The sequence below is a fragment of the Acomys minous genome (assembly GCF_964271855.1).
Source record: "Acomys minous genome assembly, chromosome: 8".
In the NCBI taxonomy this organism is placed as follows: domain Eukaryota; kingdom Metazoa; phylum Chordata; class Mammalia; order Rodentia; family Muridae; genus Acomys; species Acomys minous.
In genome coordinates this window covers 100,725,746-100,742,695 of record NC_140489.1, presented here as the reverse complement: position 1 = coordinate 100,742,695, position 16,950 = coordinate 100,725,746, and the positions used below count along the sequence as shown (strand labels likewise).

At 48.3% G+C, this 16,950-nt stretch overlaps 3 protein-coding genes across 10 annotated transcripts in view; 2 read left to right on the top strand and 1 right to left on the bottom strand.

The window, feature by feature from the left end:
* ADCY3 (adenylate cyclase 3) overlaps positions 1–1,253 on the top strand; it is a 78,227-nt gene extending 76,974 nt beyond the window's left edge. For all 5 annotated transcript variants that reach the window (XM_084793415.1, XM_084793417.1, XM_084793418.1 and 2 more), the window contains exon 22: positions 357–1,253. In XM_084793415.1, the coding sequence (XP_084649541.1) occupies positions 357–539 (183 nt within the window). In that variant the 3' untranslated portion in view covers positions 540–1,253. The remainder of the gene's footprint in view (positions 1–356) is intronic.
* On the bottom strand, positions 906–14,248 carry CENPO (centromere protein O). Of its 4 annotated transcripts, XR_014781357.1 has the most exons (8): positions 14,108–14,248; positions 13,864–13,981; positions 11,355–11,524; positions 5,611–5,728; positions 4,654–4,925; positions 2,948–3,116; positions 2,101–2,330; positions 906–1,044 (listed from the first exon to the last, which is right to left on the bottom strand). XR_014781357.1 is itself a non-coding variant. In XM_084793444.1 (7 exons), exons 2-7 carry the CDS (start codon positions 13,907–13,909, stop codon positions 1,007–1,009), a joined length of 813 nt encoding a protein of 270 aa, XP_084649570.1. In that variant the 5' UTR covers positions 13,910–13,981; positions 14,108–14,248; the 3' UTR covers positions 933–1,006. The 4 variants fall into 4 exon arrangements, 3 of the variants coding, with proteins under 3 accessions (XP_084649570.1, XP_084649568.1, XP_084649569.1); XM_084793444.1 differs by lacking the exon at positions 2,101–2,330 and having other exon boundaries at positions 933–1,044; XM_084793442.1 differs by lacking the exon at positions 906–1,044 and having other exon boundaries at positions 1,803–2,330.
* Positions 14,108–16,791, top strand: PTRHD1 (peptidyl-tRNA hydrolase domain containing 1). Its single transcript, XM_084793449.1, has 2 exons — positions 14,108–14,590; positions 16,454–16,791. Exons 1-2 carry the CDS (start codon positions 14,237–14,239, stop codon positions 16,622–16,624), a joined length of 525 nt encoding a protein of 174 aa, XP_084649575.1. The 5' UTR covers positions 14,108–14,236; the 3' UTR covers positions 16,625–16,791.
* The last annotated feature ends 159 nt before the right edge of the window (positions 16,792–16,950 follow it).

Genomic DNA, 16,950 nt, shown 5'->3' with positions numbered 1-16,950 from the left:
GTGAAAGAACCCTGCTGCTTGGTTAAGAACTGAAGTGGCTCTGACCTATATCCATGTGCAGCTCATGGTTCTCCCCCACGTGGCACGGGGGTGGAGCACTGCGGTGGTCCATGGTTCTCCCCCACGTGGCACGGGGGTGGAGCACTGCGGTGGTCCATGGTTCTCCCCCACGTGGCACGGGGGTGGAGCACTGCGGTGTCCATGGTTCTCACCCATGTGGCACTGGAGTGGAAGAGCCTACATGCTCCTGAAGCAGCAGCACCATCTGGACCCATCAGCCCTAAAGCATCTAAATCCCCTCTGTCCACTGTCTTGTCCCCCTCTTCTCTAACGCTGTCTCCATTCTCCACGTGCAGGTGGTAGAAGAAACGCAGGTGATCCTTCGCGAGTACGGCTTCCGCTTTGTGAGGCGAGGCCCCATCTTTGTGAAAGGCAAAGGGGAGCTTCTGACCTTTTTCTTGAAGGGGCGGGACAGGCCAGCTGCCTTTCCCAATGGCTCCTCTGTTACACTGCCCCACCAAGTGGTGGACAACTCCTGAACGGCCAGTAACGGAAGGAAATGTTTATGGAAGTGAAGAAAGGCCTTGGGACCAAGTCCTGGAGTTCCCAAATTGTTGAAGTGCACATTCCCATAGACTTTAGGTTTCAGATTTCCTCCAGCCTTCCTGTGTGGATGTGAGCTCTGAGGGTGGCTATTCCTATTCCTCAGTGTGCCTGTAGCGTCCCCAGAGCAGGGGTCATAGGCATAGTACTGGAACAGCCTTTCCAGAGTTCCAACTCAGCCCTTCATCCCTAGAGAGGCCATGGCCACTGTGAGCAGGACGGCAGCAGAAGGGTAACGGAGCTGCCTGTGTTGCGGGGCCGGGAGCACAGGTGCGGGGCTGGGCTCAGGGCCGAGGAGGCTCCGCCGCAGTCTGGCTGCCTCCGCCTGTCCAGTTAGGTCAGTGGTCCTTACCCCGATGTTCCTGATAATCTTGAAAGGTTCTTCTGGAACCCCCGTGTCACCTTAGTCAGGAGAGCAGAAAGTGCAATATTTCCTTTCACCTGGTAGGGGAAGGGGGGGTTATTTCTGAAAGAAAAATATATAAACAGATCTTCTACATTTATATTTTTAACCTGTTTAAAAACAACTTTCCAATATTGCCTTGTCTTCTGAGCTCTTGCTACAGTCGCCTTTGCTACTGCTTTAAAAGAGAATCTGCAGGTGTTGATAAAGAACAGGACTGTTTTATTAAAAGCTTTACTCAACTTGACGGGACTGTTGTGGTGACTCTGTTACCCCATGAATCTTTACCCCAAGGCTCTGTGGGGGACCCCATGGTAGCTTACCATCCCCACACACGGAGAGGTTTTTACAGTGCAGCCCAAATGCTGGGCCTGTGGAGTAAAGATCCTGTTTGGGACTAGCAGAGGAAGGACAGGAATTTTAATGGGATGATTCTAAACAGATGTCAAGAAGCCCTACCCCAAGGAGGGAAAGGTAAAAGTGTCTAGGAAGCTGGGTGTGGTGGCGCACGCCTGTAATCCCAGCACTCAGGGAGGCCAGGCAGGCAGATCTCTGAGTTCAAGGCCAGAGTGGTCTATAAAGCAAGTCCAGGACAGCCACGACTGCCCCATCTCAAAAACAAAAAAAATAAAACAAAAAAAAGATGTCCGGGAAAGGCGTGCCCGGAGCTGCAGCAGGGAGACATGATGGGAAGGCTCCACTGATCTACCTGCAGGTTTCCAACAATGCTTCCTCAAAGTGACGCCATGCATTCGTGACCAAAATATCTTAAGAAACAAAGTATTAAGGACACAGGTTTTATAAACCCCTCTTTATAAAAATTACTTTCTCCCACCAAACAGTGGCTTAGAACATGTTGCTCCAAACCAAAGACCAAACACTTTCCCTTAACTACAAGCCCTATCGTAGACTTCTAACTCCCATAAAACCTAGAGATGCTCACAAAGTGTCCTCCATTCCTCCCATTTTAGCTGACTTGCGGTAAGAATACAAACATACACATGTGATCAAATCAACACTGCTACTCAGAGGAAGAGCTGGTCTGTAGCACTGTACTGAGTGACCAGGCAATCATGGAGAACTGTCCAAATCACCTCAGGTTCTCAAGGTGTCCAGGCAAGGGCTCTCTCCACAGCTTTTGTTGGCAGGGCCTGGACTTCAGGTGTGTCCCAAATAGAAACAGTCTTTCAGAAGACCCGACTCAAATCCAGCTTTTCAACTTCTTTGGAAAAGGAAGCAAACACCTGGTGCAGGGGCTTGGTACGGAAGAGCACTTCGTGGGATGCTCTGCGCTCTTCCCAGCGAGGGGATGGTGCTTCCACCCCTAGAGGAAGAGACTCTGTCAAGCTCAATCCAGCCAGGGGAATCAGAACCCAGATCACTGCTTCTCTGTTTGTTTGTTTGTTCATTGTCTGTAGCTCTAGAGAGGATGCCCCATTAGAACATCGTAATTCTGAGAAGAGAAACTTAGAAAAATATAGACTAGAACAATCTAAAACCTGTGGGTGTGAAACTTGTGGCACTGTTAGAGCACTGGCTCTTTTTAAAAATTACTGCCTATGTCAGATTATTATGGTACCTCTAGGCAAGTGAAAACAAGTCTCCTGGCCAGCCCTGGGAACTGCCACTTACAGAGTACACCCCAGAGAGCTAAGCGTGCACTAAGTTCAATACAGTCAACCCTGGGACTCTGCCTCAATTGGCCATCTTGGGAATGGGGGTGCACACACCCAGAAAAACAAATTGTAAGCTGAAAGAATTCTGGGAAAGGCGAGGAAGGGGAAAACGAAGATAATGTCATTTAACATTTTGTGTCTTGGTAATTTCTAGCACGTGGACGGAAAAGCTGGAAGTGGTCTACCTGACGCTATTCCGCACACTTCACTCCATTTGCTTAAACTAAAGCATGCCGTCTCTCCAGCCAGGCCTCCCTCCTCATACCTGGCCATGTCACAGTGACATCCGTGGGAAGAGTTGCTGTGAGGTCCTCATACAGCAACCTGGCACTAAAGGAGGTCTGGCATCCGTGTTCCACCGTATAGGTAAATGACAGCAGGTTGCACAGGGCGTTTCTCTGCACCGGTCCCGTGAGGAAGGGGAGGAAGTCGCTCTACCAGGGTCAGGATCAAGAAGGTATGATTACTGTCCAGAGGCACCGTGTGAGGGGGCAACCACCACAGCCTGACAACATACAGACAAAAGGCCGCACTTCCCCGTGAATGACCAGGGAGCAGATAGAGGGAGATAGCACTCTGCCAGGAGTTTCATTGAAGTCATCTATGTGCAAAGACGCTTTGTTTAGGTGATGCTGGACAGAGATGGGGTCACTTATTTCCTTTGTATGTATTTCCTGCCTAGAACTTCTGCCCTAAGTAGGGAGGCCTGATTTTAGGAGACCTGAACAGTCTTCCGTGGCCCTGGACACCTGCACAGTTCGCCGTGGCCCTGGACATCTGCCCAGTCCTCCGTGGCCCTGCACACCTGCACTTAGTCTCAGCACAGCCCTGAGCTCGTAACATCAGAGCTCAAAGCCCTTGCTGAATCTCAAGGCTGAGGGTCACTGGGAACCTGTAATTAGGACCTGCCTTTTAGCATCACTGAGAGTGCAAAGGGGTGTGAAACGGAGAGAGGGAAGTCACTTGTAGGGAAGAAACACATAGTAGGGATTGAGTGGACAGTGGTGTGATGCCCATGCCGCACTCAGCACTGATGGAAAGGCAGGGAGATTGCCTGACTCCGAGACTGGCCTGGGCTAGAGTGAACCCCTATTTCAGAGCAAACACCCAGAGTAAAGAAAGGCAATGGGCAGTGTTGGCATGACATGCTTGTGGACTGTGTGCCCTTGCTCATCCACATGCTGACTGCTCTACCCTACTCTTTGTGGTGTTTATGCTAGTGTTTCCTGTCTCAAGTTTGTGTAAACATGTCACCATCTGTTCTCTGTACTGTCAATAAAACCAACTAGCCAATGCTGAACAAGAACAGATAATAGGGGGATGGTCTGGGGGGCGGGAGGAGAAAGAACAGGAAGGAGAGGATGGAGCCACGTGGAGACCAGGAAGCACCAGGCGGAATGAGCTGGACCTAGCATATGAGTAAGAAGCAAGTACAATGTGGGAAATCTCAATAGAAGGAAACTATGCCAGTGTGGAGGTTTAGGATGGAGTGATTATTGGGCAGCACTGGGCTCTAGGCTAGTTAAATAGATCCTAGTCTCTCTGTGGGGTTATTTGAGTGCGTATCTGATTAAGGAGTAACTTGATTTACTAAAATTATCAATCAATATTAAATGTTAGTAACCTTTCAACAGGGCAAGCTTCTGGCTCAGCATTAGAAAACATAAGGGCTGTGGCTGTAGCTTAGTGGCAGAGTACTTTGCCAATATGCACAGGGCCTGAGATTCAATGCAAAAAAGTAAAAATAATGAAAATAAAACCAGCTATGTTGGCACACACTTGTAATCCCAGCATTTAGGGGGCAGACAGGTATACTGGCCCAAGTTAAAGACCAGCCTGGGCTACATATCCAGCTGGGATTAAAAAATTCTGTCTCAAAAATAAATGAGCTTTCTTCTTTAAGGAAGCATGTTCCTTTGTCTTCCTTTAAAGTCTGTCATGGGCAATAAGATCAGACACAAAAATTCCTACCCAGATTTGTACCTCAAGCTGGTCTGCCTGGTACTTCCTCCTCGAGTAGGCATTTAGGTACTCGCAGAGACTAAACAGGAAGCGCTGGATATCAGTCTGTAGGTATGCGGTGGCTATCTTTTCTAGAGGGATGAAGGCTGGGATGGAATGGTGATGAATCCGGAGTGGTTTCTCTATGACAAGGTCCACGAAGTAGGAATCCAGTAGGTTCCCCTCGAAGGCAGTGCTGATACACACACAGACCCCGCGGCTGGTCAGCTTCCCGCTCAAGCCTAGGCAAACAGGAGACACCACCTCTCAGAGGGCAGACAAAGGACACGGGGTGCTGTCTGCACATCCCAGCAGTCCCCATTAGGCCTGGTATAGAGACATACAGTGTGCACAATGCTGCTCAAGTGAATAGTATCAGACGTTCCTCCCAACTGGCTCACGTGAGCCTGAGCTGTTAAAATTATGGGCAGAGGAGGAAGTGAGAAGATATCCTAAATATCAAATTATTGAGGGGAAAATTTGGAAATTTTTATTTTTATGTATTTTCATTCCCTGAGTTCGAGTTAACAAGAGCCCCCAGTTCTCCCCCACACTCCTCTGTGGCAAAAATGAAGAACAAATTCCTATTTATGGTGACAACAGAGACTGAAGTTCAAACTATGACCATGACCATAACTCAGGCAAGCAGTAAGCAAAGTTCTAGCGGAGGGTCCAGCAAATTAAAAGAAATGGTTCCAGCCGCCAGCCACCAGCCGCCAGCCACCAGCCGCCAGCCACCAGCCGCCAGCCGCCAGCTGCCAGCCGCCAACCACCAGCCACCAATCTTTCGTCTAAAGAGGCAGATCTTACAGGCAGATAGGCCTACAAACCAGCATGCGGTGTGTGCAAGTTCTCAGGAACTGAGGCTGGCATCAATCATACAGCTGGCCGACTAACTCAGAACCAATCAGATCAGAGCAGTCTTACCTGTAAAACGGTATGCCTGCAGAGTGGCTTTCATGGTTTCCCACTGTCTCTCCAGAACTTCCTGCTCACTGATCTCCACAGTTTTGTTTGGGTCTTCATTGGCAGAAGATGCTTTAACCTACAAGACATGCCCCAAATCTGACTGTTTAGAACAGGGTACCATAAAGTCTCTACCCTCACCTGACTGTGTAACAGTAAAGACAGTTTCTTTATTAAGTAAGGCATCAGAAATTGGTGCTTCCGTGACCACAGCCACATAGTTGGTGCTGTGATGCACAGCACAGGGAGAGGATGTAGGTCATGATGTGAGGGGTTGGGAGTAAGAACCGCTAGCTAATGAGCCAGGATTCTGATGGCCACAGAGAAGACTGCAGAGGAGCAAGAAAAGGGAGAGAACAAAGCCTAGGAGGCGCACAGGGAGGACAAGACAGGCGGCTGTGGGAAGGCGAAGCTGGGGAAGCTGCTGTTCTGGTCAGATTGTAGGGTTTCAAGAGCCAGGACTCCAAGATTCGCACCTGCAGCTACAGCCTAGCAGATGCACTCAGAGAGTTAAGTGCAAACTGGATGAAGTACCCAAATAAAATATGAAAGCAAACAGAAAAAGATCTGAAGGTGTTAGAGAAAACCCAAACAGGACTGAGAAGAAAAAAATAAAAAAGAAAACTTTTGAAGAAGCCAGCTTTCCTGAAGTTCTCTTAATATCAATGGACTCAGTTCCCCAACAAAAAAACCCAGGCTAACAAAATGGATGAACATAGGATCCGCCTTCTGCTAAATACAAGAAACACACCTCAACATCAAAGATAGACGTTACCTCGGAGTAAAGGGTTGGAAAAAGATTTTCCAAGCAAACAGGGCCCAAGTAGCAAGCTGGTATAGCTATTCTAATATCCAACAAAATAGATTTCCAACCAAAACTAATCAGAAGAGACGGGAAGAACACTTCTTATTCAAAACCCACCAAGGCGCTGTCTCAATTCTTAACATCTATGCCCCAAATGCAAGAGCACCCACTACTAAAGCTTAATCACACGTTGACCCTCACACATTTATGCTGGGATACTTCATTTCCCCGTTCCCACCAGTGGACAGGTCACCCAGACAAAAACTAAACAGAAATAATGGAGCTGACAGATATCTACAGAACAGTTCACCCAAACACAAAAGAATACACCTTCCTCAGCTCAGCATCTTCAGCAGATGGTAGTCTAACTGGCTGTCAACATGTAGAAGAACGCAAAATCTACCACCTGCACAAAACTCAGTCCAAGTGCATCAGAGACCTCAACATAACCCCAGACACACTCAACCTCACAGGGGAGAAAGTGCGAGAAGCCTGGAATGCACTGGCACAGGGGATAGCTTCCTGAACAGAACACCAGCAGCACAGGCTCTAAAGTCAACAATTAATAATGGGACCTGATGAAACCAAAAGCTTCTGTAAGGCAAAGGAAACAGTCAACAGAACAAAATGGCAGCCTGCAGATTGGGAAAAGATCTTCACCAGCCCTACCTCTGACAAAGGGGTAGTATTCAAAATATATAAAGAACTCAAGAAAAATAGATATCAACAAACCAAGCAATCCAATTTAAAAAAACGTGGCACAGATTTAAACAGAGAATTCTCAACTCCCAAGGAATCCTAAACACCCAAGAAACACTTAGAGAAATGTTCAACATCCTTAGCCATCAGGGAAGTTAAAATCAAAACTACTTTGAAACTCTACCTCACACCTGCCAGAACGGCTAAGATCAGAACTACGAGAGACAGACAGCTCATGGTGGCAAGGGCGTGGAGTAAGGCAAACAGCACCCCCCCTGCTGGTGGAAGTGCAAACCTGTGCAACCACTTTAAAATCAATATGGCGGTATCTCAGAAAATTGGAATTTGATCTACCTCAAGACTGAGGTATACTACTCCTGGGCATATTATCCAAAGGACACTCTATTCTACCACAAGGACACTTGCTCAACTATGATCATAGCAGTTTTATTTGTAATAGCCAGAAACTAGAAACAACCTAGATGTTCCTCAACTGAAGAATGGATAAAGAAAATGCGGTATATTTACACAATGGAGTATTACTCAGCTATTAGAAAAAAATAACATGAGATATGTAAGCAAATGGATGAGAACAGGAAAAAAAAAATCACCCCAAGTTAGGTAATCCAGACACAGAAAGACAAACATGGTATGTACTCATTTTTTAATTTTTTTATTTTTTGGAGACAGAGTTTCTCTGTGTAGTCTTGGCTGTCCTGGACTCACTTTGTAGACCAGGCTGGCCTTGAACTCACAGAGATCTGCCTGTCTCTGCCTCCCGAGGGCTGGGATTAAAGGCGTGCGCCACCACCGCCCGGGGGTATGTACTCACTTATAAGTGCACATTAACTGTAAAGGATAACGATGCTACAATCCACAAAGCTAAATAGGAGGACTCAAGGCAGGATGCATGGATCCCCTGGGAAGGGAAAACAATAGATTTCTTGGGTGAACTGGGGAAGGGCGGGGAAAGGAACAGGAGGGATCAGGTTGTGCATGTGTGTGGAGGGACAGACAGAAAGAACACTGGGGGAGACAACCGGAATTGGGGAGCACTTTGAGGGCAAGGCAGAAAATGTAACACAACGGAGACTCCCAGGAACCTATAAGGGCAACCCAAGCAAAGATTCCTAGTCATGGGGGATACAGAGCCTGAACTGAACACCTTCTATAACCAGGCAAGGCTTCCAGTGGAGGGATTGGGACACCAACCCAGCCACAAAACGTCTGACCTACAATTTGTCCTACCTGCAGGATGTGTTGGGGTAAAAGGTGGTACAGAACTTGTGGGAGTGGCCAATGACTAGCCCAACTTGAGACCCCCACCATGAGAAGGGAGTCTACCCCTGACACTGCCTGGAGGGCCAGAAAGCAGAGTCTGGATAGACCGGAGTCCTAGTGTAGAAACAAACACAACTGGAAAAAAAAGTCAGTGAAATGATTCCTAATGATATTCTGCTATACTTGTAGATGGTCTAGCATGATAGTCTTCAGAGAGCCTTCATCCAGAAACTGATGGGAGCAGAAACATTAGGTGGACCTCTGAGAATTCTGCATTAGTTAGGGAGGAAGGATTGTAGGCACCAGAAGGGTAGTCATGGACACCACAAGAACATAGCCGGGTGGCAGTGGTGCATACTTTAATCCCAGCACTCAGGAAGGAAGAGGCAGGTGGATCTCTGTGAGTTCGAGGCCAGCCTGGTCTACAGAGTGAGTTCCGGGGCACACAAGGCTACACAGAGAAACCCTATTTTGGAAAACAAAGAAAGAAAGAAAGAAAGAAAAAGAACACAGCCCACAGAACCAACTAACCAGGGCTCACAGAGACTGATGCAGCTACCATGGAGCTTTTATGGGGTCCTGACCCAGGCCCTCTGCATATAGCCTGGTGTTCTTGTGGGACTCCTAACAGTGGGAGCCGGGGCTGCCTCTGACTCTTTTGCCTGCTTTTGGGACCCTTTCCCTCCTACTGGGTTGCCCCGTCGAGCCTTGATATGTGGGGAGGTGCCTAGTCTTACCATAACGACGTGCCGTGTTTGGCTGCTATCCCAGGAAGGCCCTGCCCTTTTCTGAAGGGAAATGGTGGAGAAGTGGATCCATCTCCTGGGGGAGATGGGAGTGGGGGGAAGGACTGGGAGGAGAGGAGGGGGGGAACTGGGGTGGAGATGTAATCTATGAGGGAAGAATAAGAAAAGGAAAAAAGAAAAAGTGACTAATGAAATGGGTATTTAAAAAATATTCATTGAAACAAGCATGAATGCAAAAATAAGATTAGAAAATCAGTATAGATATGATACAGGAAAAGACAAACATACAAACTAAAAAAAAACAGGTGTTCCCGGGACTCCCAGAAACATAATAAAGAATGCCACCTATACAATACTGGACATGATAATGGTAACATTTTTCAATAAAAGAAAAACTTCAAATACTAATTTAAGCATCATCCAGACAAATAAGGAACACCATACTACATACATTATCCACAAAACTGCCAAACATGAAAAACGGGCTTTGAGATAACAGATGAGACCCTTACAGTGAGCCGGGCTGTGGTGGCGCACGCCTTTAATCCCAGTGTGACTCCAGAGGCAGAGGCAGGTGGGTCTCTTGTGAGTTTGAGGCCAGCATGGACTACACAGAGTTTCTCTGTGTAACTTTGCTGTCCTCACAGAGATCTGCCTGCCTCTGTCTCCTGAGTGCTGGGATTAAAGGTGTGCACCACCACGCCCAGCTAGGAAAAAACTCTAAAGAGCTTGCACTTTGCTGTTTAGAGAATGACAAAAGTCAAATACAAATGAAGTCATAATGACAAACTTTTAAAACCGACAACGCCAAGTATTGGTAAAGTTGCAAAACAACACAAAGTGTTCAACAGTCACTGTTGGGAACATAAAATGGGCACATGCACTTCGCTAGAGTTAATATGCAGGCTCCACGTCCTAGAACTAAGGCTTGTGCCTAACAGCAAAGTGTCCTGTTTTCACATGAACCGAGAGCAACAAGAACTCACAGCTGCCCTCTTCATAATAAACCCAAAGGGAAAATGACCCACAGGGCGTCAACAAGGGAACAGGTAAATTACAAGTCATAAAGCAGAACTGCTGAGGAGCGATGGTGGCTGAGCAGTCGCAGACTGTACCTCTCAGCAAGAGAAGCCAGAAAGAAGGGTTTACACCCTACAGCTGTGCACCAAGGAGGTTCAAGCCCGGGGTGGGGACACGTGCTCTGAGGCTGAGACAGCAGGCAGCAGACCGACTCCATGGACGAGGCCAGCCTGGGTCAGAGTGAATTCAAGCCTGACTAAGGAACAGGATTGAAAACAGTGCTCAAAACCAGGTAAAAACCAAGCATTCTTGGCAACAGAAACTGGATCAGGGGCTACACTTCAGGCACCATGACCAGGAGGCAAGGGACAACTCTGCGGTCCTGGCACTATCCCATGGTTTTCATTTCTGGTAGGAACCTGGTTGTAATCCCTTAAGATGTTCATTGGCTTCTTCACATTACATATGCTTTACTTCAATGAAAAGCAAACTAAAGAGGGAGGCAGAGTGGGGAGGGAGGAAAGGAACGGCAGGGAGGCTGGCTCTAGGAGACGGCAGGCATCACATGAGCGGTTACTGACTGGGCAGGGAAAGAATGTGACATGTTCTTGGCCCTGAAGGATTTAGTGGGGAAATGGACATATTAAGAGACACACCTCCCCCACCCCCAACTACTGTACCCCTATCCTAGTATCCAAACCACCGCTAAGTGTTTCCCATGTATGCTGATAATACTTACTGCAGGGCCAAGGACGACACAAACACAACAGAAAGGAACATCGGACAGATCTGCTGACTAGACTTCAGCAACAGCGGAAACGAGAAAGAAGAGATGGCCAACACTGTTGGCTGGGAAATGTTGAGACTGGGTGGCAGAACACTCAAACACTGGCACCAACCAGTGATCGGATCTGCTGAGGCCGAGGCAGAAGACACTGTCACAGAGCATTTGCCTGCTTGCTCAACACTGCCTGACATTAGTAGCTGGGAACCTTAGCTGTGTCTCCACGGGTCTCACATGTTAAGGACTGAAGACTCGAAAAGCAATTCAGGATGATCCCAAGTACAAGTCACCCAGCTTTACCGATTCCCAGAGGCCCAGATCCTGGCTGATCTCCACGCCCCAGGAGAGGCGCCATCTGTCCTCCACTCACCCTGGCTCGCCGCTGCTTCACTTCAGCCCTCAGCTTATCCCGTTGTTGCCGCAGTTGGTGAATCTTGGTCCTAAGAGAACTTTCCTTTTCCTGAGCTGTTGCTGGCTCTTCAGACTTCTCATGCGATCTGCTCACTTGAGCCTCTAGTCTTTCCAGGTGAGCTAAAACACCTAACAAGTTAAAAAAAAAAAAAAGCAGAACTTCACAATCAGACAAGGCTTTAACTGTGGCGAAGGCACACTCCACGAAGGCCAGCTTGCTGTGCTAACCGCTGACCAGAAGCAGCAACTCAGGGAGGAAAGGGCCTGTTTCATCGCAGAGGTTACAGTCTGTGGTGAGGGAGTCAGGGCAGGCGCTTACCGTGGGAACCGAAGTAAATGCAGGAAAGCTGCTTGCTGGCTGGGGCAGTTTACTTTCTTATACAACCCAGGACCACCTGCCTGGGGTCTGCCCACCCACAACAGGTTAGGCCTTCCTCCATCAATTAGCAATCAAGGAAAAAAAAAAGCCCCAAAGAAATACCCACAGACCAATCTGATGAGGCCATTCCTCAACAATTCAAGTTCCCTCTTCACAGGTGTATCAAGTTGACAACCAACCAAAAATAGTTGTCACAATAGATGTCTAGGATTTGGGTGCCAGCTAAATCATTAAGTAAATAAGTTTAGGGCAAATATCTTAATTCACTGAGACAGAGTCTTCCCTACTCACTATATAGACCAGGCTGGCCTTGAACTCACAGAGAGGCACCTGCCTCTACCCAGAGTGCTGGGATTAAAGGCATGCGCCACCATGCCTGGCTCTGCCATAATTTTATAAAAGTAGAGGCCATCAACATCTGCACTGAACACTGGTGTGGAAGACCCCCTGACCAGCACCCTCACTGGTGTGGAAGACCCCCTGACCAGCACCCTCACTGGTGTGGAAGACCCCCTGACCAGCACCCTCACTGGTGTGGAAGACCCCCTGACCAGCACCCTCACTGGTGTGGAAGACCCCTTGACCAGCATGCTCACTGTCGTGGAAGACCCCTTGACCAGCACACTCACTGGTGTGCAAGACTCCATGACCAGCACAATCGCTGGTGTGCAAGACCCCCTGACCAGCACGCTCACTGGTGTGCAAGACCCCCTGACCAGCACGCTCACTGCTTATCACAGAAGCAGAGACTCCCGGTTTGTCCACTGCTTGGTTTGTGGGCAGCAGCACTTCATCTGGCCTGCTCCTCACAGAAGCATGTCTCTAGCATGGAAAAGCACGCTTCCTAATGCTTCACCACAACCCAGATGATGAAATCTCCCTACAGAAATCCTATGCTTCTAACAAGAAGACCTCATATAACTAGGTTCCTTAAACAAATGCAATATTTACGTTGCAGGGTTCTAAGAACATAAATACACAGCCGGGCGTGGTGGCACACGCCTTTAATCCCAGCACTCGGGAGGCAGAGGCAGGCGGATCACTGTGAGTTCGAGGTCAGCCTGGTCTACAAAGTGAGTCTAGGACAGCCAAGGCTACCATAGAAACCCTGTCTCGAAAAAACCAAAACAGGAAAACAAAAGTACATACATACACAAAAATCTGTTCTTCACTTGCTTCGGGACAACCCAGGCGCATCCACCTACCCAGTCAAGGCTAGGCATCAATTACTCCTGTATAGCTCATTTTTTATAAAAACTTGCATAAGATCAAGAGGGACCCGCAATTTGTTGCAGCACCACATCTCATTTGCTTCTCTCTCTCTCTCTTTTTTTGTCTTTGTTTTTTTGTTTTGTTTTTCAAGACAGGGTTTCTCTGTGTAGCCTTGGCTGTCCTGGACTCACTTTGTAGACCAGGCTGGCCTTGAACTCATAGCGATCCTCCTGCCTCTGCCTCCTGAGTGCTGGGATTAAAGGCATGAGCCACCACGCCTGACTCATTTGCTTCTCTTACAGTTCCTCCTTGGTGCCTTACCACAGCAGGTGTCACCTCTCTCTGACTTACTCACTTCTTCACCACGCTGACACTGCAGCCGCCGCAATGACCAGGCTGAGAGAAAACCGACACCGCAGCAGCTAACTGGTGTCTAGGTCAGCTGATTACTCAAAACCTTTCACTTGTCGCTTGCCTTAGCCAGGTGTGGCGGCTCACCGTAAGTGAGATGGAGGATCATTGTGAGTTGCAGGACAATGTGGGATACACATAATAATAGCAATTTAGTTCTAGAGTAGGGATCACACCCGACTGAAGCATGTTTTTTAACAATAAAGTCATCAAACTTACTTTTCGCTTTTTAGTAACTTTCAACCCATATGCTGCTTATGACATCACATAAAGTTTTTTTTTTTAAAGGAGGGAAGGAGGAAGAAAGCTAGGCAGAACTGTAATGTGTCCAAGCCACAGTAAAGGCAGAACCCTGAATCAAACCCTTATCTAAGCAACAAAGTTACTGTCCCACAGTGGCCCTTCCTCTGTAAGAAAGTCTGGAAAGACAGATCTTACTATACAGGCCAAGCCTTTGAATATCTACCTCCTTTGCACTCTCCACCTTGACACAAAGTATTTGCAGACTCCATCTTCTCCTCGGGTTCTCAAGGGTTTGTTCTGGCCGGACAGAGCAGGGTTAACATAGACCCGAACGTGCTTAACTGTGAACAGGAAAAGACGTGCAACCATCAGTCTGTTGCCAATACTGCCTGACAGTCACGGGATAAGCAAGGTGTCCCCGCTAGCTTCCTTTGCCTTGCACTGGTCACAGCCTTGTCCACGCTTACCTCATCGCCGTGGCCACGAAGGTCCAGTCGGGCTTCCCCAAACACCGAAGAAGCTGTACGGTGCAGCTGGGTCCTGCGTTTCTCATCAGCGCTTCCTTATTAAGGATCCAGTTTAAGAATGCCCGCCGAATGCGTTCTTCAAAAACGCACGCAAACGAACGATCCCAGCATGCTTTGCGCTTCTGCCGTACAAAAACATGTCGGCGCCCACAGCTCCACCCTAGTCCCAGCATGCACCGCAGAGTAGGTCCGGCCATTCTGATGGTCAGGAAGATGGCAGGCTCTGGGGCGGAGCCGCAAATCCTTGTACAGTACTTAGTGTTGCGGAAAGATCTGTCGCAGGCTCCGTTTTCCTGGCCCACGGGTGCACTGGTAGCGCAGGCTTGTCACGCCGCCACCGCAGCCTTGCACCTTCATCGAGACCATCCGCACACAGCAGCTTACCTCCGGGAGCTGGGACGCATGCGCAAAGTGGTTCTGGAGGTGAGACGTAGGAGCACATTGGGAGGGATCCTAAGGGATGAGGCCGGAAGTAGGTCTGCTCTTGGGCCCAATTCTTCACTTCCGGGAGTGCGTGCGGCACGGTTGTTGGAGGGACCTTTAAAGAGTTTGGGGAATGGTCCGCAGTGAACCTTCTCCTGGGCAGGGCATGATTATAAAGAGCGGGCATAGACCTCCCTATCAGGCGTCTCAGCACTGTGGGTTGACCAGAAACTGGTTGTCCTGGGAGGGCGTGGCCCTTCCTTTCTACCTGTGCACCGATCTGCCTTTTAAAGCTGTGCTTAAAATTACCACTATCTTAATAAACATGGTTAGTAAGAAATAGAGGTCGTTTATTAAGATGGATAAAGAAACTCAGTGAGCCGGGGAAAGGCATGTTTCAGGAGCTCTCAGCCTCCAGTCCCACGACCCTGCCATTTACATAGCACCTGCTTCTATAGAGCGACCAATGTGCAACAAAAACACTGTCAAGGGCTGAGAATGGACAAATAATGGCCAAAGGGACCATCGTGCCACCTGAGGCGCTTTCCCATCCGGGTGATTCACATGCCTATTGGATTAACTTTAAAAAAAAAATCTTCTTAAACTAACGTGTGTCTGTGTGTGGGTACATGCACATGAGTGCAGGTACCCTGGGAGGGCAGAAGAGGGCATGGGCTCTCCCAGAGCTGTAGTTACAGGCAGTGTGAGCAACCCAGTGTAGGTACTGGGAACCAAACTCTGGTCCTCGGCAAGAGCAGTATTCCCTGGAGACGGAGCCATCTCTTTAGCCTCTGGTCTAACTGTTAAGGATTAGGACAGCATATATATTCTTTAAAGCCTCCTGTCTAGAATTTTAAAAAGTTGTGTTTGCATCCAGGTCAAGGGTTAGGTCTTGTTCTGCTGACCAAAAAGCATAATACAGAGTAAATTAAAAAGAATCAAAGGGCTGGGCATGGTGGAGGGGCAGGCAGATCACTGTGAGTTTGAGGCCAGCAAAGTGAGTCCAGGACAGCCAAAGCTACATAAAGAAACCCTGTCTGAACCACCCCCCCTCTCAAATAATTAAAGGGTCGTGAGATGGCTCATTGGGTGAAGGCACATGCCACCAAGCCCGTCAACCTGAGTTCCATCCCAGGACGCACTTGATGGGAGGAAAGATCCAAGTCTTGCAGGTTATCCTCAGTGTGCATGCATAAGACAATATTCTAGTGTGCTTTCTGTGGCTGTGATAAACACCATGGCGGAAAGCAACCTGGGAAGGAAAGGGTTCATTACATTTTACAGGTTGCAGCCAGGAACTCAAGGCAGGAGCCTGAAGCAGAAGCCACAGAGGAAGACTGTTTACTGGCTTTCTCTGACTTTCTCAGCCACCTTACTATACAGTTAAGGCCTACTTACCTAGGGATGGTACTACCTACAGTGGGCTGAGCCCCTCCTATATCAAACAGTTGAGGCATGTGTCCTGCATCACCACTAGGCCTGGGCCCGAGGGGATGAGAGAGAGAAGGAAGCACATGTAATTTTAGAAATACTTCCCCGGGGTCAGCAGAGTCAGAGATGGCTGAAGGGTGAGGGTAAGCTGCAGGTCCAGTCATAAACTAGAAACTATACAGCAAAATTCAAGAGGAAAAAAAAAGTTGCATCTCATTAACAGACTAGTAAGCCTCCTTCTCTGCCCCATCTGAGGTACTTCTGTAAGGTCCTAAAGAGAGGAAGTAGCGAACCAGGGGAGAAAACTGTGGCTATATAGTTCTTTGGTGGAGCCATATCTCCAGTCTCAGAGCCCCCCTCCGCCGTTTTGTGACCCTCTGACTCGTCCCTGATGGGCCATTCAGTCCTCGTTGTGTGTTCTGCAACTTGTAGGCTGCTGATGAGACCACCTTGAAGGACCTGGCTGAGACCCTGCAGCAGAAGAACATTGACCACGTGCTGTGGCTCGAGCAGCCAGAGAATATTGCCACCTGCCTTGCCCTCAGGCCGTACCCCAAGGAGGAAGTGAGCCAGTATTTGAAGAAGTTCCGATTGTTCAAGTGACTGCTGTTCTGGTAGACTTGAGTGTCAGCTGGGTCCAGGGGCCAAAAGGCCTCCGTCCAGAAGCATCCCGGACTCCTTTCGACGCTGACGTACTGTACTCTTCCTCTAGTTATGATGGTTTCTTAGGAGCCAGCACAAATTCAAATTAAAACCACCACTAATACGTACTTCCTGTTGTCATCATTATTATTATTATTGCCACCAAGTCCAAGTGAGGACAGTTGGTAAGCAGCAGTATTATCTGTGGGGCATTGCTTGAAGAGAAGATACTTTTTGTTAGAAACAGTGGTCATCTTCTAATCTTTCGGGTTTAAAATGTTGCCTTT

Bases quoted from the DNA above. Each gene is read 5' to 3' on its own strand.
- CENPO (XM_084793442.1), bottom strand. From the start codon at position 13,909: ATGGAGTCTGCAAATACTTTGTGTCAAGGTGGAGAGTGCAAAGGAG. The intron at 11,525-13,863 runs GTAGATATTCAA...TTAACTTGTTAG, and splicing joins AGGTGGAGAGTGCAAAGGAG to GTGTTTTAGCTCACCTGGAA. The intron at 5,729-11,354 runs GTGAGTGGAGGA...CATGTCTTGTAG, and splicing joins TGAAGCAGCGGCGAGCCAGG to GTTAAAGCATCTTCTGCCAA.
- PTRHD1 (XM_084793449.1), top strand. From the start codon at position 14,237: ATGCGTTCTTCAAAAACGCACGCAAACGAACGATCCCAGCATGCTTTG. The intron at 14,591-16,453 runs GTGAGACGTAGG...TGCAACTTGTAG, and splicing joins TGCGCAAAGTGGTTCTGGAG to GCTGCTGATGAGACCACCTT.